The sequence below is a fragment of the Pecten maximus genome, chromosome 9 (genome assembly GCF_902652985.1).
Source record: "Pecten maximus chromosome 9, xPecMax1.1, whole genome shotgun sequence".
Taxonomy (NCBI): Eukaryota; Metazoa; Mollusca; class Bivalvia; order Pectinida; family Pectinidae; genus Pecten; species Pecten maximus.
Window position 1 is genome coordinate 36,166,709 of NC_047023.1, and position 20,566 is coordinate 36,187,274.

The window sequence follows — 20,566 nt, forward strand, 5'->3', positions numbered from 1 at the left end:
TTCTTCAGTTCGTATTTCGAGATTTTATCTTTTTATGGTCAAGTTAATAATATACACATTTTCTTGCTTTCTGTTTTCGTTATATCTCAGATTTTGTTGCAGATTTTGTTGCAGATTTTGTAAATATATACAAATTTATTCATAAACATGAGCAGAAAAGTTTATGACTAAAACATGTTCACATTTTATAATTTCAGTACAGTCAAATCTCCTGAAGTCAAAGACAATAGGGCCATGAATATCCTTAGTAGCCAAGGTAATCATGCATATTTTACTTAGATATTTTGAGTTGAGCAGGGTCTTCGAGAATTAAGATAAGACTTTTGACTGTATGTCTTTCAAAGATATCAATATCTGCTCAAGATTCTTTCTTGTTTTAATAGCCAATTTTGTAGTTTTGTATTGTATTATCTTTGTTCAAGCTAATTATTACAAGTGTACATCGCTATGTATCTAAAAACATCAGAATTAAACAAGTACTTACTAAATACCACATTCGAGGCCATTTTGGATCGTTAAATGGTTGATGGGGATAATATATACTTCTTCTTTTCCTTTTTTTAGCAACTTGTTGTTCTAACCATCGTACCTGAAAACATAGAAGAATAATCGTTTGTTACAAAAATGTAAACAATGTTAGACAATACAGCAACATTAGGGTTAAGGTAGAAAACAAATAGATGTGTTACATCGTTGTTACATACAAAGGTAATTAGAGAAGGACAATGCAATCCCTCAATGTCCAACCCAACAAAACTCTTTACATACACAAACACTTAACCAAACCGATGCTTGTACTTAAAATAGTTCCCGACAATGACTTAATGAATTCTTTGTAATGCTGAGGAATATTTCCTTGTGTTGTCGGTCAAGAATGTCCTTGACTGGTGGACAGGAATATAGTGACAGATGATGTCGGTATGGTGTCTCTGTTCATCTGAACAGCCTATTGTCAAATTTTTTTCACCCCAGCAGAGCGGGATCTACTTCACATCACCATCAGCTGAATATCACCGTGTACATATGAATGGCAGATGAATAACTTTCATTGCCAAATTCTTGAAAAGATTGATGGAAAGGTTTACATGAGTAATTAGTATTTGAAATTTTCTACACTACCCAACACCACTCTTTGTCATTAAAGTCATCCCTGTGTACTTCAGAGATAGACAACCACCCAGATTCTAAATGTGGACTATTGCAAAAAACTGGACTATCTGAAGGAACTAAGTTAAAGTATATAGGAGGAAAAAAAAAACCTGGTTTGTTTATGGTGTCGAAGCTAATCTACACAAACCGGTTCACAGCAAAGACATAGCTGACATGCTTTCCTTACACTCTACCAAACCAATACAGTATATTATGTCAAACACTAGCAGTAAAAACTTTAAAGGGACCCATATTATGTCAGGTATTTGTGAAATCATACAATTTTAGCAGCAAAGATACATACACTTGCACTTTAGCTTTTAAAGAACTCTTTTTTACTAACAGTCGGAAAGGGTGCTCTTATACTAAACAACAGATGTTATTAAGGCATGTTGCAATCATCAATAGAATTCACTCATCAGTACAGAACTTAAAAACAGCCACAAAATAACCTTCGGACTTGTTTTATTATCCAGTATCATTACCAATAGCCATTATTTGTCTAAATCCATTATTACCTAGGGTTGTATAAGTGCCATCAAAGCCCAAGAATATACACCTGTTTCTATCCCAGTGGTCCATAGTATCTACACATTATCATAGAACTAATGACACGAATCACTGGAAGTCCTGTATATCATATTGTCTATTGTACATTAACCACTAAGCCCTGTAGAACATAAAGGAGCTAGATTAATTGTTATGTACAGAACAAAACAGTTTCTGATTAAGTTGATGGGGTTGGGGCTTGTGGAATCACACCTGCTGATAGAAATGTTCTTAGGGAGCTCAACAGCTGAAGTAGGTAATAATCATCAGGTCTCAAACAGTTACTGAGTGTCAAAAGGTCTTAACATTTACCACCAACATATGTATTGCTCTGCCAGTAAGAGAAAGGGGCATCAAAGTCAGCGTCTACAAACAAACATAGGAAAAACTATAGTCTTGTAGCAAAACCAACAAAGGGCCATAACTCGGTATATGGAGCAAACACTGTAATGGTGTAGTAAACCAGCTGTAGGATAGAGATAATAAACTGGGTATAGAGATAAAAGAAGGTTAATATAATGTAGATGGAGTATCATTAGAAATGATGATTTGGACATACAGGGATGGGGATTGTGCACTGGAGGAGTTGTACAACACAAATGGTGGGAAAAGGGGATTGGGATTGGGTGGGGGTGGGGGATGTAGTACTACAGGTGATGGCAGACAGGCTGGTACATAACACACAGTCCCCTATATACATGTGTATACCTTATCATGAATGCATGAAATAGCATGTATTAGCACAGACCTTGGCAGCCCTATAGCCCATCTGTCAAAGCCAATCAGCTACTCCCACCTAATGGTCAGTTCCACACATGCTTCATATAAACACCCAACAGGATAGACATACCTTATACTCACAAAACCTTTCAATACATCACAGATATGTGGCCAAAACATAGCAATACCTTGTTTATTGACTCTGAAATTATGGCTTCTGTTTCCCCGAGCAGTGAACCTCATAAATGAGGTTTTTTTTTCCCTCAACACTCCTTGTATCACAGACAACCATAGAATCTTGTTTGTAAATAGAGAGTAGGGTTTTGTAGTTAAACAGGACCACAGTCAAGACGTTCAAAAGTCGAACTGTTAAGACTATTGTTTCTTGAAAACTGTTTGAATAATTGATTCCTTACAGCACTGCAGCACATGTCAAATACCTTCATCTTGGTAGAAATTGTTTTCTATTACAAACTGTATTATCCAGAACTGTACAATATTATCCTTTTTCAAGTGGGAACCAAACCATCATTGCCATTGTTTTATCATTATCAGAAAGGTTTCTTGGTTCAACAAATTAAATAGCACCTCATGTATTTTGGCATACACAAGATTATAGTACATTATCATATTTTTATATATTAATCAATCACAAATTGGCACATCTGCATTATTTGTAATCAATCACAAATTGGCACACCTACATTATTTGTAATCAATCACAAAATTGGCACACCTACATTATTTGCTAATCTTCTCAGCTCAATTCTTTCAAAGTAAAAAATATTAAGGTTTACAATTTAATGCTGGAACTTGTTTTAAATCTCCAATATAGACTATACTGGCAGTAGTCATTACCGTATATACTGTGAATCTGGCCATCTGTGTTGGCCACACTGTGTTAGATTTATGGCAGGATTGACCAGACTTCCACAAATATTTACTATCAACAAGCACCAATAGACATACCACCGACTTTATTTGATGTCCTAGCCCAGTACTTATGTCAACTGTACTCCCGTTGAGTTCAACAGATCCTATCCAAAAGATCTTAATTAGTTTGGATAGAAGTGTGAAAAGCTTGCTAGCATCAGAAGCACTTGTCTGTGTCACACAACACAGGATAGCTGGCAATGTCTTGACTGGCAAAATCACAGAACATGTGGACTTTTCATCTCTTGAATCTGTCATTAATGACCAGAAAGTTCCATCAAAGGTGCTGAGAGACAAAACTAGTAGAGATTGGTCCCAGTATAGAATCATGAATGTAGGTATTCATAGAATCGTGAATGTCAGTTGTCATAATCATGAATATCAATAGTGATAGAATCTGCATTAAAGTTAGGAAGTAGGCAGAGCATAATATAATCATTGTAAGTATATTCAGTTATTTATGTTAAATCAGTTATGATCTGATGAATGCATTTTTTTTTGTCAATTAGATTTTTCAAAATTAATCATTTTCTAAGCTCATTCATTTCCACATACCAGTAACCGTTTCCTAATTTGTCTGAGTGAGTTGACAAGCCATTCTGTTTGAGGAGTACAGATGTGATAGAAAATGAAGCCCCTTGTGCCATATGGCACTGTTGTCTTAGCATCAGCCACTACTAATTTACAACATTGGCTGACATTATATCTAGACACACATAACTTCAACGCCAACACCAATTGTCATCACAAATCTTTTGTAAGACATTTCTGACAAATGACTCCAAAGCGTTGTGTGCCAAACTGAATAATATTTTTTTTTTAAATTTCATCTTTGAAGATGATTCAAGAGAGTGGAATGTTCAATGGGGAAAGTGACAGATTTTTCTAGTCTAATAGCAATGGATGCCAATTAAATAAATGGTTTTTGGATAAAATCAAAAGAATCCATCACCTCCTGATCCCCCTTGAATGAAAAAGAAGCTGTTGGCCATGTATTCATATGGCTCAACGGAGTGAAGCTGTCTTTGTAAAACATTTGGTTTCGGTTGGTAATAATTTTCAAGATTGCTTTGGCTTAAGTCTTTTATTACAAGGATGATATGAATAAAATTTGTGTGAAATTTATAACACAAACTTAACATCATGGATTATTGTGTTAATCCATTAATGCAAAATGAGATGTTTTATTTATCTTAGAAATCTCTAATGATCAAATATACATTTTTTTTATCAACTTCAGCTTTTTTTAAAAACCGTTTAGAGATGTTGGTAAGTTGAAAATACAGGATTTATCAACAAATGATATATAGCAACGACTCGAAGACAAACTATGTGAGGTGAAATTTGTCTCCTTAATTTCAATTGTCCTGAAAGGTTGTTTACTATTTATATTTAATAGACCTGTATATGGGTGACAATTATCCTCCCCTGGGTGGTCTTTACAAAAATATTTGAAGATCCTGTAGGGAGCAGCGGTGAGGAGTATGATACTGTACAAATGTGATTAATCTCTATAAACTACAAGTAGTCTGAACATAGAGATATCAATAACGGAAGGTTCATTGGTCAGAACACGACCAGATATATATGATAACAGAACATTTACACTGTCAAATAATACCGAACCTATAATCGGCTCCCCGAAACACCCTCCGTAAGTGGTAGCGACAATTACTCCTCTGTCAACAAAGAGAGCTTTTCACTTGTAATTATATGTATTTACCCAATAATGACACAATATACATGGTGTTGCCACTTCTAGACATAAGCCAGAGTTGGTGTTAGTGTGGTATTGATGAATAATGGAATCGGCACCCGTGTACCATCGATAACCATTAACACAGAAAATGATGTTTCCAGGAGTATGAGTCGACTTTCCAGGACAAGTAGTTATTTATCTATATTCAATCAACGAGGGCTAGCTCTTATGGAACTACCTACATAAATATATGTCAGTCGCCAAATCACATCAGTGAACAATAAAAACATCTATTAGAGAAGAAAATTTGCAAGCATTGAAGGACACGATTATACAGGCACAAACTATAGATCAATTCTAGAGCCGAGAAAAATTAATTGAACAGTAGGAAAAGTAATTGTACAAACATTTTTTTAATCTCTACTGAAGCATTGTTATTCACATTTTTCTATAAATATCAAAAATTATATATCCATATCAGTTTGGAGATGCTTAATTTCAAATTATATTTTCACATATTTTAAATTATTGCAAAAACTGCAATTTCATTATTTAGACCTCTTTAATCCGATACATTGATAATTTTTGGTAACTATTGAAAAATTCTTTAACAAAATCTGATAATCTTCCTTTAATTGGAAATTTAATTAATATCTTCAAAAACTAGGTAAGTAAAGAAACATGACTACATTATCGTGACAAGTCCCAATACGAATGTTTGTATAATGATTCCATCAATATTTTACGACTAAGTGCATTGCATGTTAGCCTTGCCTGCTCCAATATTTGTCATGGTGAAATATTTTTTTCTAAGGAGTACAAGCATTGCATCACAGTAATTACAATCTTTTTTCTCATCTGTTTCATGCGATTTCCAATATTTTCCGTATTTCATGCCATGTTTACGCCTGCATACCCGAACTCCATCAAAGATGCTGTGTTGCAAATTGAATAAATGATTTCAATTCTATGGTATGTGACAAATCCGCAGTCATGTAATGAAACGTTTGGTTTTAATTCAGTTTTTATAGATATGGCATGACGAGAAGAAAACTCATGTGTTCAGACTTAATTAACCTGGGTGGATCACTGAGCAACATCAAAGCACTAGTTGCATGCCTTGTCGAGGACCAGACATCAAATCCTTTATGGAAATACATCCTATACCCAAATAAGAGATACAAGTATCAATTAAATGCTGTATCAATTTCCTATCACAGATAGTAAGTCGGTCAGCAGTTTTTTGGTCAGTCTTAACTACCATATAAATCATAAAGAGTTTCAGTAATGTTACATTCCTGCTCAATATTAACTTAAAGATGACTGTCGTTAGCCCTTCTTGTATATATATATAAGCAGCCATTTTACCTTCTTTTTGGCTTCCCAGCTTTAAACCTCCAAAAATACAGAGAGAAAGATATAAGTATACTTTACAGTGTGGTAACACTACAACACGTGACTGGTAGCCAACAATACAAACGATCATTTGGACTGAAATTCGACAATGGTGTGTATGATATACCCTTGTTTATGGATAACGTATTTAGACATCCATTGCACCTATAGTATTTGTGACATACTAATTGAAATGTTTTTGATTGTTCTGTTTATAGTAATTTCAGTACATTGAGTTCATGGTGTTGCAATACACTTCAATTTTTTAAGGAAAAAGAAAGTTTTTTAAATAGTTATTTTATCAAATCTTCGAAGACATTATAGTAAGTTCATTTGCATAGTTTCATTTGATTTTGATTATATTTGGGAGAATTGTGTCTCTTAGAACTGATTGTCCTATCAGTAATTAAAAATTACACCATACAATAGGGATCTACACACTTTGTTGCCATTCCATCATGCCATATAGTATAAATATAAAATACTGAAATCATATTCTTTCAAATTCATGATAAAAAAAATTTTGCAGTGATATTGCTATTAGGAAAAAGCTTAATAATAGATAAATAATCTGCCTGGCACAACACCAACATAGAAAAGGTTAAAGGCCCATGCTTCTTATCCATTACCACAAAATCAATAGGATGCAAACTAGCTCAAGGAAATGATCTAAATCCAGGTCCACAAAATGTTTGTAGGGCATTAGGATTTTATTTGTTGTGCCCACAAATAGGTCAAGCTCTTTAAGTGTAATGATCAAACAGAAACTGGAAATCAGGTAAAGGCAACTAAATGGGGGATTTAGCTTAGAAACATAACCAGTGTTTAGAGAAACCATTCCCTTCACACATTTAGGTAAACATTCTTCCATTGACTGCCTTTACCCTGTCACAGAGGTGTTGTTCATCCTCTAGGAAACATTCCCATTACACAAGCAATCAAATCCTACTCATAATCAAATGCCTACACAAAAACGTTAAACTATTCTGGTTTTTTTTGGAACTTGCTGCCAAAATGTTCAATACGTAAATGTTTGTGGAATGTTAAGCCAACTGGTGAGGAATTGAATGCAGTGAAGCCTGGGTACTGGAATGTAGGTACATCAAGCTAATGCTGTACAGTCTGTGGAGCTATAGGCATCTCCTTGATACGATCAATGGCCACACAACCAAGGCAGGGAAACAAAACGGAAAAACCAATTCTTTATATGTGATGTCCTGGTGCCACATTTATTCATTAGAATGAGGACTAAAGGGAATCTCATCTCTTTCAAAAACTATCAAGGTGAAGGTCGTACAATTTCAAAACACATCCTGAACATTGTTGTCACAGTGTCTAGATCATGTTCATTTGACAGCAGTGGTTTGGTAGCTGGGTTGTGTTCATTTGGACTGGTTTGGTAGCTGGGTTGTCCATTTGGACTGGTTTGGTAGCTGGGTTGTGTCCATTTGGACTGGTTTGGTAGCTGGGTTGTGTTCATTTGGACTGGTTTGGTAGCTGGGTTGTCCATTTGGACTGGTTTGGTAGCTGGGTTGTCCATTTGGACTGGTTTGGTAGCTGGGTTGTCCATTTGGACTGGTTTGGTAGCTGGGTTGTCCATTTGGACTGGTTTGGTAGCTGGGTTGTCCATTTGGACTAGTTTGGTAGCTGGGTTGTGTTCATTTGGACTGGTTTGGTAGCTGGGTTGTCCATTTGGACTGGTTTGGTAGCTGGGTTGTCCATTTGGACTGGTTTGGTAGCTGGGCTGTGTCCATTTGGACTGGTTTGGTAGCTGGGTTGTGTTCATTTGGACTAGTTTGGTAGCTGGGTTGTCCATTTGGACTGGTTTGGTAGCTGGGTTGTCCATTTGGACTGGTTTGGTAGCTGGGTTGTGTCCATTTGGACTGGTTTGGTAGCTGGTTTGTGTCCATTTGGACTGGTTTGGTAGCTGGGTTGTGTTCATTTGGACTGGTTTGGTAGCTGGGTTGTCCATTTGGACTGGTTTGGTAGCTGGGTTGTCCATTTGGACTGGTTGGTAGCTGGGTTGTCCATTTGGACAGGTTTGGTAGCTGGGTTGTGTTCATTTGGACTGGTTTGGTAGCTGGGTTGTCCATTTGGACTGGTTGGTAGCTGGGTTGTATTCATTTGGACTGGTTTGGTAGCTGGGTTGTATTTATTTGGACTAGTTTGGTAGCTGGGTTGTCCATTTGGACTGGTTTGGTAGCTGGGTTGTCCATTTGGACTGGTTTGGTAGCTGGGTTGTATTTATTTGGACTAGTTTGGTAGCTGGGTTGTCCATTTGGACTGGTTTGGTAGCTGGGTTGTGTTCATTTGGACTGGTTTGGTAGCTGAGTTGTGTTCATTTGGACTGGTTTGGTAGCTGGGTTGTGTCCATTTGGACTGGTTTGGTAGCTGGGTTGTCCATTTGGACTGGTTTGGTAGCTGGGTTGTGTCCATTTGGACTAGTTTGGTAGCTGGGTTGTGTTCATTTGGACTGGTTTGGTAGCTGGGTTGTGTCCATTTGGACTGGTTTGGTAGCTGGGTTGTGTCCATTTGGACTGGTTTGGTAGCTGGGTTGTGTCCATTTGGACTGGTTTGGTAGCTGGGTTGTGTCCATTTGGACTGGTTTGGTAGCTGGGTTGTGTTCATTTGGACTGGTTTGGTAGCTGGGTTGTGTCCATTTGGACTGGTTTGGTAGCTGGGTTGTGTCCATTTGGACTGGTTTGGTAGCTGGGTTGTGTCCATTTGGACTAGTTTGGTAGCTGGGTTGTGTTCATTTGGACTGGTTTGGTAGCTGGGTTGTCCATTTGGACTGGTTTGGTAGCTGGGTTGTCCATTTGGACTGGTTTGGTAGCTGGGTTGTGTCCATTTGGACTGGTTTGGTAGCTGGGTTGTGTCCATTTGGACTGGTTTGGTAGCTGGGTTGTGTCCATTTGGACTGGTTTGGTAGCTGGGTTGTGTCCATTTGGACTGGTTTGGTAGCTGGGTTGTCCATTTGGACTGGTTTGGTAGCTGGGTTGTGTCCATTTGGACTGGTTTGGTAGCTGGGTTGTGTCCATTTGGACTGGTTTGGTAGCTGGGTGTGTTCGTTTGGACTGGTTTGGTAGCTGGGTTGTGTCATTTGGACTGGTTTGGTAGCTGGGTTGTGTCCATTTGGACTGGTTTGGTAGCTGGGTTGTGTCCATTTGGACTGGTTTGGTAGCTGGGTTGTCCATTTGGACTGGTTGGTAGCTGGGTTGTCCATTTGGACTGGTTTGGTAGCTGGTTGTGTCATTTGGACTGGTTGGTAGCTGGGTTGTTCATTTGGACTGGTTTGGTAGCTGGGTTGTTCATTTGGACTGGTTTGGTAGCTGGGTTGTGTTCATTTGGACTGGTTTGGTAGCTGGGTTGTCCATTTGGACTGGTTTGGTAGCTGGGTTGTTCATTTGGACTGGTTTGGTAGCTGGGTTGTTCATTTGGACTGGTTTGGTAGCTGGGTTGTGTTCATTTGGACTGGTTTGGTAGCTGGGTTGTGTTCCATTTGGACTGGTTTGGTAGCTGGGTTGTGTCCATTTGGACTGGTTTGGTAGCTGGGTTGTGTCCATTTGGACTGGTTTGGTAGCTGGGTTGTGTTCATTTGGACTGGTTTGGTAGCTGGGTTGTGTCCATTTGGACTGGTTTGGTAGCTGGGTTGTGTTCATTTGGACTGGTTTGGTAGCTGGGTTGTGTTCATTTGGACTGGTTTGGTAGCTGGGTTGTGTTCATTTGGACTGGTTTGGTAGCTGGGTTGTGTCCATTTGGACTGGTTTGGTAGCTGGGTTGTGTCATTTGGACTGGTTTGGTAGCTGGGTTGTGTCCATTTGGACTGGTTTGGTAGCTGGGTGTGTCCATTTGGACTGGTTTGGTAGCTGGGTTGTGTTCATTTGGACTGGTTTGGTAGCTGGGTTGTGTTCATTTGGACTGGTTTGGTAGCTGGGTTGTGTCCATTTGGACTGGTTTGGTAGCTGGGTTGTGTTCATTTGGACTGGTTTGGTAGCTGGGTTGTGTTCATTTGGACTGGTTTGGTAGCTGGGTTGTGTTCATTTGGACTGGTTTGGTAGCTGGGTTGTGTTCATTTGGACTGGTTTGGTAGCTGGGTTGTCCATTTGGACTGGTTTGGTAGCTGGGTTGTGTCCATTTGGACTGGTTTTGTAGCTGGGTTGTGTTCATTTGGACAGGTTTGGTAGCTGGGTTGTGTTCATTTGGACTGGTTTGGTAGCTGGGTTGTGTCCATTTGGACTGGTTTAGTAGCTGGGTTGTGTTCATTTGGACTGGTTTGGTAGCTGGGTTGTGTCCATTTGGACAGGTTTGGTAGCTGGGTTGTGTTCATTTCAAATAGAGTACTGGTTGGATATATTATTCGAAATGTATTCAAGAATTCTGATGGAAGTTTATAATTCATTTACAGATACAGCATTGGTTTCATAACAGGTTTTGTAAGGACTGTTGTGTTGTATTCATACTGTTATAAGTCAATGACTTAAAGTAGGGACTGGGCTTATTGCAGAACTATATAACATTGTATTATCTTTATGATAGCATTTTTATTGTATTGCAATGGGTTTGGGTGGGCTCATTACCCCAGGCATAGTGATAAAAAGTGGTAACTTGAAAGCTTAATTAATCAGGTCTCATGTGAGGTTGTTTTCTAGAAAAAAATTAACAACACAGCCATGAAAGGATAACTGTTGAAATGAAAAATGTCTTAAATCAAATCAGAACTAAAATCAACAGATAAGAATTTTTTAAACCACAAAAAAAGCAAGTTTTCCTTTAATTCATATGGCATCCATCATGATTCTTAATGCATATGACGTCCATGTGACATTCAATTACGATCAGATAGCATCTGAAAATGTAGCGAGAAGCCCAATAACTTCAGGTATAGTAAATGTACTGTGAAATATCGTGATATCAAACACCAGGTGAAAACACTATCAATCAAGTCATGAATTCAGTGAAAAGAAAATCTGTAATGATTACAACTATTTTTCTGAATAAAAAATCCGACAGAAGCATACATATATAAACATTCAAAGCAAAATACTTAAATTGACCTTTCCCATGAATAATTGTAGCAAATTTCATGTATGTAATGAAGCGTGTTTCTACACCTAGCCACCCTTGGGGAGTGAATGGGCGTCGTACACCACACTCCATAGTTATCCATGGTCACACAATCGCTGCCTCAGATTAATACACACAAATCTGGCAGCTTGTCACTACAGCTAATGATTCAAATAAATTCATTAAAAATGGTGGCCTCTCACGAAGTTACAAACCCGTATTGTACACTATCTTTGTGGGTGTGTCGGCAGATTATTTTTGCCACTGAGAATTAATTTTTCTTATGACTGAGAATTAATTTAATACTACAGGGATTTTTTTCCCCTGAGAATAACTGTTTTGATGAATACTTCATGCTTTTTACATCGATGTACTTTAATGTTCGAATGTGTAGAAACTGTAAGAGTTCCATTTAGCGATATGATATTCAGCCAGTAACAACATCCTGGTTTTTAATATACATACTTACAAAAAGATATTCTTCAAATTCCTTCAATCAATGAATCAACATGGAAAATAATTGTAAATCTACTGCCTCATAAAAGTAAGTATAAGAAAATTATCAGTGAGATGGAATTTGAGGTTGTAATAATCTGGCCAAATAATTCCATTTTTAGGACCTTTTTTACACCTTTCAGACCAACAAAACAAGCCAGGGCCTAGTTGTTCAAAAGTTGATTAGCTTATAGTCACTTTATTAGTGAAAATATCCTTACCCCTAAAATTTATTTTATAAGGATTTTGAAATTGTTGTTAAATTGTTACTAACCTAATTACTTTTTTGGAAAAAAAGGGCCAAGATTTTGTTTGGCTGAATGAAAATAGTTTATAAGATATAAAGCTCATTCATTTTATGACAAATTTATCAAATAATAAAATCATGGTATGCATATTTGTAACTTTAATATTGCCACATCAGGTTTCACATCAAACAGCAACAACATTTTATGAAAGGAATGCAGTAATAGATAGGATAATCAGCATTAATTGTTTTTAAATATAGAGTAAAACCCAGAGAACATCCCCTCCACCTCCCATTATGTATGGTATGATATTGGAATGTGTGTGTACTAAAAACAGTTAACCCTGAATGACATTCCTCTGTGTACAATAGCAATGTACCTAAGTGATACACACAAAACATTAAAGACAATGTAATAGAAATAAATACGAAACATTCACACTACTTTTTTTAAAGTTTCTTTTACACTGCGTTTTTCTGATCTATGGCCTAAAACCCCAACAAACATGTGGTACAATTTGGAAAAGCTAGCAACTTCACATAAACACCAAGATCTTGTATATAGTTTAAACCACCAAACTTTAAAGTGGATGTGAGCATCTGGCTGAAAGATTTCCTTCAAAACCACGTTCAACATGTAAAAGATTTGAATGCTTCAGAAGTTCTTAGTATACTTGTGATGCTTATTGAGCAGTTGTAACAAGAACTGATTTTACAACTTGTGAACATTCTCATTAATACCAATTTCCTGATCTAATGTCAGTCTCTAAATCACGAACAGAGAAGGCAGTAGTGAAGAACATATCACAAGACGTATCATTCAAGTGTTTCGAATTGTAATCAATATCACTATCCATACTCAAATGAAAAACATTATATAACAACCATTTTACTGTTCCAGGAAGCTAAGCAAGATGTAAGTTATCCTAATTTTTTTTTAGGACTGCAATAGCTCAAATGAGTGTCAGCCATGTAATCTCAGGTGAAGATTTCAAGGTGCGTGGTTGTACGCTCCCTTCCAGTGTCGGTGTGTTTCTCGGAAAGCTGAGAAACAGATTGGTCCATGTGCTCCCGTGGTTGTGTGATTGGGCAAGACACTTTACATTAATTGCTCTGGATGGCATACAACAAGCCTCTGATGTTTTTAAGTAAAGTAGTCAACAACTACTACAAGGAGACTCACACCTCAAAATGATCCTGGCTATCATGGGTGATAAACCCAGCAAACAAATTTTCTTTCTGTCACTTGTCATGGGGATCAAATTCTGTCACATTTTCAAATGAAAATCACGGAATTGGGAAGAAAATATTCAGGAGTAAAGCTGCAAATTTTGGGGATTTGGCTTTAATTAGGAAATAATTTTGTTTTAGAAATGGGTGTCCATTATTGGTCCCAAAAAGCACTGGAAAAAGCCCTGATCCTGTAGATATCTCTAATCATCTCCAAAGGATTTATGTGAAAGAAGTAAGTACAGACTTGATACTTCATTTAAGCGTTTATCTTGAGGACATATATCGATGTCCTGGTAAGATTAGAAGGCAACTAGAACTGCAAAACCCTCATCACATAGATGATGTACCAAAACAGGAATTATTATTTTTGTTTGCTTCAAATAGACAACTTGAACTTCAGAAGATAATTAAACTTAATTAGACAAATTAAGTTGGTCCATTCACTCTAAGGTTTCAATGGACCAGCATGACTTTGAAATTTGAATTTAACGTTACAAATGTTTATATTTATAAAGGCGATAAAAGTTAAGGGGACCCAATTTGGTAAAAAGATTTGTTTTAACAAGAAAGATTTCAAATAAACCAATGGTGAGAGGTCTAAAAGGACTTGTATTGTAAAAATCTAATTCAGACTAATGGGATGCGATTTACCTTCATACATAGGTCAAGAGGTCTGCAAATAAACATCTCTGTTTTAAGGACCAATGAGACGAAGACTTCATGTAGGTCAATGGCATAAAAACTGTTCAAATCATTACCAATGGCATAATTATATACACACATATATACATATTGGCCATTTGGTTAAAGACTTCATTGAGAGACTAGCAAGAAAGAAATTCAAATCAACCGACTGGAAAAAAATTATCCAATGAGCTAAATTGACCAACTGGATAAAACTAACCAATGATTTAAATTCACCAACAGGATAAAATTGTTCAAGAATTCAAACATATCAATGGAATAAAATGAAATACAAATGGCCATTGATAAATGTCCAAAAGGACAAGAAGAATGACCTCAAAACTTCAAACAACCATATAGGATGCAATCTACTTTGAATTCTATACAGACTCAAGTGATACCACCGAGAATACACCAAGCTGTCGAGACACAAGGTCCTCTATATGTTTGCTTCAGTATTCCTACAGTCAAGGTTTGGCATCTAATTGAGATGAAGAAATGTGCTGGCTCATCCACTTTCAACCAGCTACGGCATTCCATACACTGTCCATCACCCAACACCACAATCAATATTTGTAAATAGGGGGGACCTCAGCATCAATTCTTCTCATAAAATCCATCCATGCTGGAGGAAAAAGCCATTTATCCTTCATCAATACAAAATTATTTGCTAATGACACTGGACAAGAGAATCAACTAAAACATACATGGAAATAGCCTGCAGATTTGTGTAAGGTCTAACTGTGACCGACCTAATGTAAATTGGTAGTGTATACTGCTGATTGGTTAAACGGGATGGTCTCTAAGTGAAATATCCTATACAGGTTAAAATCCTTTGTACTAAATAATAAACTTGGTCAACAATATTGACCTTCTATCTAAGGCCATCATGGATACAAATTCCATTGCCTTCAGTCAGGATACATGCTTTCAGTGAAATAGAACATTCATCTGTCAAATGTTTCGTGCAATTATGATAGAATGACTGCAATAATAGCTTTTTGTAAAAGATACTTTAAAATACACGTACATTCAAAATTCTTTAAAACAACATAAATTTTTTCTAATGTTTCTTCGCAGAATGTACAAATATTACCAATATATGAATATGCAAAAAGAAGCACCAGTTGTGAATTTAAATTTCAAACAAGTTACAAATATAAGTAAAGCAACATTTATGTACAATATTATAAAACACATATATCCAAGGCAGTTCAATTAATGTTTTAACTGCAGTTGTCTGTCTACATCATTGTTGGGAGCTCATCGATTTGTAGGACATTATGGCCACTAACTTTATCACAATACACTTAAGATGCAGGATATAGGAATCCAAATTTACATCAGTGCCTGGACATTCAGATTTCTGTAGACAGGTTTTGTAACCAGCCTCCTTGCCCAGTCATGACCAATGGATATGCATGGATATTTTCCAATGGCTGCATTGTATCAAGAGCTTTTCATTCAATTTTGTATCAATTTCTCTTGGCAGCTGGCTCAGGGAACGGCATGAAGGAGTGGTGCCAAACCCAGACAGGCCTACTGGTCAATACAGCATGGCCACACAATAGTACAGACTGGTACAGTACCCCACCCCTACTTACACAGGCTTATCTCACCCAAGACTGGTACAGTACCCCACCCCTACTTACACAGGCTTATCTCACCCAAGTCTGGTACAGTACCCCACCCCTACTTACACAGGCTTATCTCACCCAGCATGGCCACACAATAGTACAGACTGGTACAGTACCCCACCCCTACTTACACAGGCTTATCTCACCCAAGTCTGGTACAGTACCCACCCCTACTTACACAGGCTTATCTCACCCAAGTCTGGTACAGTACCCCACCCCTACTTACACAGGCTTATCTCACCCAAGACTGGTACAGTACCCCACCCATACTTACACAGGCTTATCTCACCCAAGTCTGGTACAGTACCCCACCCCTACTTACACAGGCTTATCTCACCCAAGTCTGGTACAGTACCCCACCCCTACTTACACAGGCTTATCTCACCCAAGTCTGGTACAGTACCCCACCCCTACTTACACAGGCTTATCTCACCCAAGTCTGGTACAGTACCCCACCCCTACTTACACAGGCTTATCTCACCCAAGTCTAACATCTAACTGAGGATCATGTTCAAGAAAACAAAATTATAAAGCTCTTTTTCTATTTAAAATTTTAATATTCTTAGAACAGCTAGAGCCAGTGACAAAGGTTAGAGAATTAAATTTTACTTTGCCAGCATTCAAACTCAGTACCTCTAAATGCTAGACCAACTTTTTTTTTAGCTTTCACAAGGGACAAGACATCAGATCCACCAGATATCCTGAATTCATTCATTTCTCATTTCACACATCACTGTTAAGTGAAATCAACTGAAATGAGAAATATTTCAGAAAGCTCTACCATACATAAATTTTTTTGAATTTGTAGTGTTATTTATAAACAGCCATGCCTAACATGATTTTGTGTAATATTGAAATCTCTGGTTTTCCAGTTTTCAATCCTTATCATTTCATAATCAGTAATGTTGAATTTATGGATTCATCTTCCTATGAAAATTGTTAAAGTTGTACAATGCATTATAATATAAACACTGCCTCCAAGGATCGTTTCAGCCCTGTTGCAGAAACAGTGTATAGAGATGGCTGCTTAGTAGATGATATCAGGTTGTACCAGGCACTGACTTGGATATAATGCTGCATGCACTTCTGCCATCCCGTCAAATACATCAAATGAAAGCAGCAAACTGTCATAAGCAATCTCCAGGAACTTCCTTTACAAATATCCTGATATTTAATTGTGTTTATCATATATGTACCATATTTATCCGCAAAGCCCCATTGTTCATTTTTACAGAATCCAGTGGTTTACAAATATGACCTGACCAAACTCTAATACTTTTACACTAGGGCAAGGGGCATTAATTTGAGAATACCTTATGTCAAGAAATCTCCCTTGTTTGATTAAAAAGGACATTTTTTCAAAAGTGACAATAGAAACTGAGTATCACCTTCAAATGATATATTTTCAAGCTGTTTGAGCCATGAAAAGGTACAAGAAGCAAATCACGAAGAGTTATATTAAAATTAAAAATGGGGAGACAACTACAGTTAATTGCAGAATGCTATAAAGTTCAATAAAGCTACTGAAATAGATACAGGTTTATATTGATTGACCAAACAGTTACAGACAAACAGACAGATATGTGTTTATTGACAGATTAATGGAGATAAGCTTGCAGCAGCAAAACCTTTTGAAAGCTTGAGTCCAAATGTTAATATATATCTGGGAATATTATGAACAGACAGAGCTACATGCATGGATTTATGGGCACTAAGGCAATGTTACGGACAGATGCCTTGTCAGATGGCCACAAGGACAGATTCTGCTCGTTATACTTGTCTGTCTTGTAGGAAATATAAACTGATTACAGAGGAAGACACAGTATCAGAAACATGCCATCTACAAGTACAGAAACCACTCCACTCACATAATCAATAGACATTTGCATGTTGCATGATAAGCACATAAATGTTTCTGAATTTTATTTTGCCTGCAACAATGACATGCAGTCCCTTTAAAACGTATAACTGTAGACTATATGCATCTGTCACAGGAGCTTATTAATTTCAGACAAGATAAAATGACTTTTGAGATGAATATATTATCATCAATTAATTGACTACTGTAAAGTTGTTATTTAAAAGGGTATCATTTCCACCCTATTTTTTCTCTCAAGGAAAGCATAAAATCATGAAACACTTAAAATAAATCATTGAACATAATTAAGGAAATAGTCTTTCATATTGCAAGTAAAATACCTTTTTCTTGAGACTATTTTTTTAAATCGCATAAATTTGAAACACCAATAAAAATAACTTTTACAACATATAAGTGACATTAACAAGATGGTGTCCACCACCGGTGACCAAAATGGACGGTGAACATCGGACACTTTTGTAAGTTGGTAAAGTTTTGAGTGGCAGGTTAACTTATCATGGTGTTGTATGTACATTAACTTGGTCCAATGGAAGCAATATCCTGTGTTTCTGTATCTAAATTATCACTGTTAAATTGCACCAAATATGCACTCACCAAAGGAAGAAGGATATTTATTATCAAACAACATCCTTGTAAACATATTTATCTGTTGCCACTGAAATATACGCTAAGTATGGAATGCTATTAACACTACAGCAGAATGATGCATGCTCCTTTTTTTTACAAGCTCTGAATTAAACAGATATAAAAAAAATGTACAACAGATTGAAAGACAAGACCATATCATGAATGAAAATATTAATAGCTCTTGTATAATTCGTTGGAATTACTTCCTTCTATTATCACTAAAATCTTTCCAAAGTAATCTAGAATTAAACCTTTCTGAAAATGAGTGTTTTTTATTTCCGGCATATGATGCCAACTCCCTCCTCCAGAATACCTAGAACAAGGTCTAAACAGACCTGTGACAGTTCACTCGCAGGTCTTGCTCAATGAAGTTTTCATATAAAAGATGATTACTGATATTGAATGTCAAAATACAGGGGTCAGATTAGTCAATATATGTAAATAAAGTTCTTAATTAGAATATTTCCTTAAAAGAAAACATCTTAGAAGATGAGTTTCAATGCATTATTGAACCATTTTGAAGTTACATCACACACAGGGAAACTTAGAATGGCAACCAGCCCCTAATTAGTTTTTGTAAAGAAGTGCCCAGCTAAATTCTAATACTAGGTTATCTCCCCATTGTTTGAAACTTTGGATCTCTAGAATCACTCGGAACACCATGGCCGATTCTCTACGGTCAAGGTGAATCGGCCGAGGTGTTTCGAGTGTCTCTAGAATAAGACATATCCTAAAGACCAACATTAATTATATAGCTCAATTTTAATCATAATTTTAATATTCTAGAGACAGGGCCCCCTGAATGGAAACCACTTTACTTAATTCCTGATAGAAGTCAAAATTTAGGACTTCCAACTCTGTATGAAGCTAACATGGAGACCTATTTATTGATTAATCAATATTGAAGATGGTTAATGGCAGCTGCCATATTGAATTTCAGATCCTTTTAAAAATCAAATTCAAACAAGACAACTGATACTTACACTACATGTAGAAAGTTGGAAGCTTTAAAAAGAATTTAAGCATTCCTTCAGGAGTATCATATGAAAACTACTAAAAGTCAAGAAATCAAAGATGGCCACTGGAAGCCATATTGAATTTCGGATACAGCTGAAAATTACCCTTGAGTAAATTTAAAAATTAATCAAAGCATTGCTTTAGAGTTATTGCACTTTAAAAGCCATGGTGCTCTTAACATTCAAAATGACAACTTGTGGCCACATTTAATTTAGGATCTGACTGAAAATCAACCTATCAGCATTTGTAGAAAATCATGATAAGCATGGCACTGTTGATTTGAGAGTTATTGCATGGTATCCTTTGGGTGGTGTAGAGAGTGATCTGTATTTAGTGCAGGTTACTGTATCCGCTAGGTTACTGTATGTGCTAGGTTACTGTATGTGCTAGGTTACTGTATCCGCTAGGTTACTGTATCCACTAGGTTACTGTATCCGCTAGGTTACTGTATCCGCTAGGTTACTGTATCTGCTAGGTTACTGTATCTACTAGGTTACTGTATCCGCTAGGTTACTGTATCTGCTAGGTTACTGTATCCGCTAGGTTACTGTATCCGCTAGGTTACTGTATCTGTTAGGTTACTGTATCTGCTAGCTTACTGTATCTGCTAGGTTACTGTATCCGCTAGGTTACTGTATCTGTTAGGTTACCGTATCCGCTAGGTTACTGTATCCGCTAGGTTACTGTATCCGCTATGTTACTGTATCTGCTAGGTTACTGTATCTGCTAGTGTGTACTTTCTTTCATAGTTTAATCTGGAGTCAAATCATTTTGTGGGTAAACATTTTTGTAGTTGACCCATGAACAATAACATTTGCTGTATTTATATTTGTGGTTCCAAAGAAACCACAAAAACAAAAAAAAAGTTTATACACAACCAATGCTTCTTGCTGTATGACACAAGTTTATACACTAACACCACCAAACTTGGTCAAGTAAGACATTTCACACTTTGATATTGACCAATGACAAGAAATCTGGTCAGGTGTACATGTAAATACGAACTAAACCTAAACCAGCTTTTAGATATAGAAAACCAAATAATGCATACATAGATACATGTACAAAGCAATGATATTATACCTTGTTTTACTAATAGGTAGACAATAAAAACTTAATGTTTATGGTAAGCCTATTGTGAATTCCTGTTTGATGTGAACAATTCAAAATAGATATGAAATGATAACAATGGGAACAAAACAATGAAGGTTCCAATGGAATCCTACACAGATGAATTC

General features: G+C 36.7%; 1 protein-coding gene across 4 annotated transcripts in view; it reads right to left on the minus strand.

The window, feature by feature from the left end:
• LOC117334865 (furin-like protease kpc-1) overlaps positions 1–20,566 on the minus strand; it is a 148,399-nt gene that overhangs the window by 83,253 nt on the left and 44,580 nt on the right. For all 4 annotated transcript variants that reach the window (XR_004534242.1, XR_004534241.1, XM_033894697.1 and 1 more), the window contains exon 3: positions 485–589. Coding sequence is in view for 2 of the 4 variants with exons in the window: in XM_033894697.1 (XP_033750588.1) it covers positions 485–589 (105 nt within the window). In the remaining 2 variants the exon portion in view is untranslated. The remainder of the gene's footprint in view (positions 1–484; positions 590–20,566) is intronic.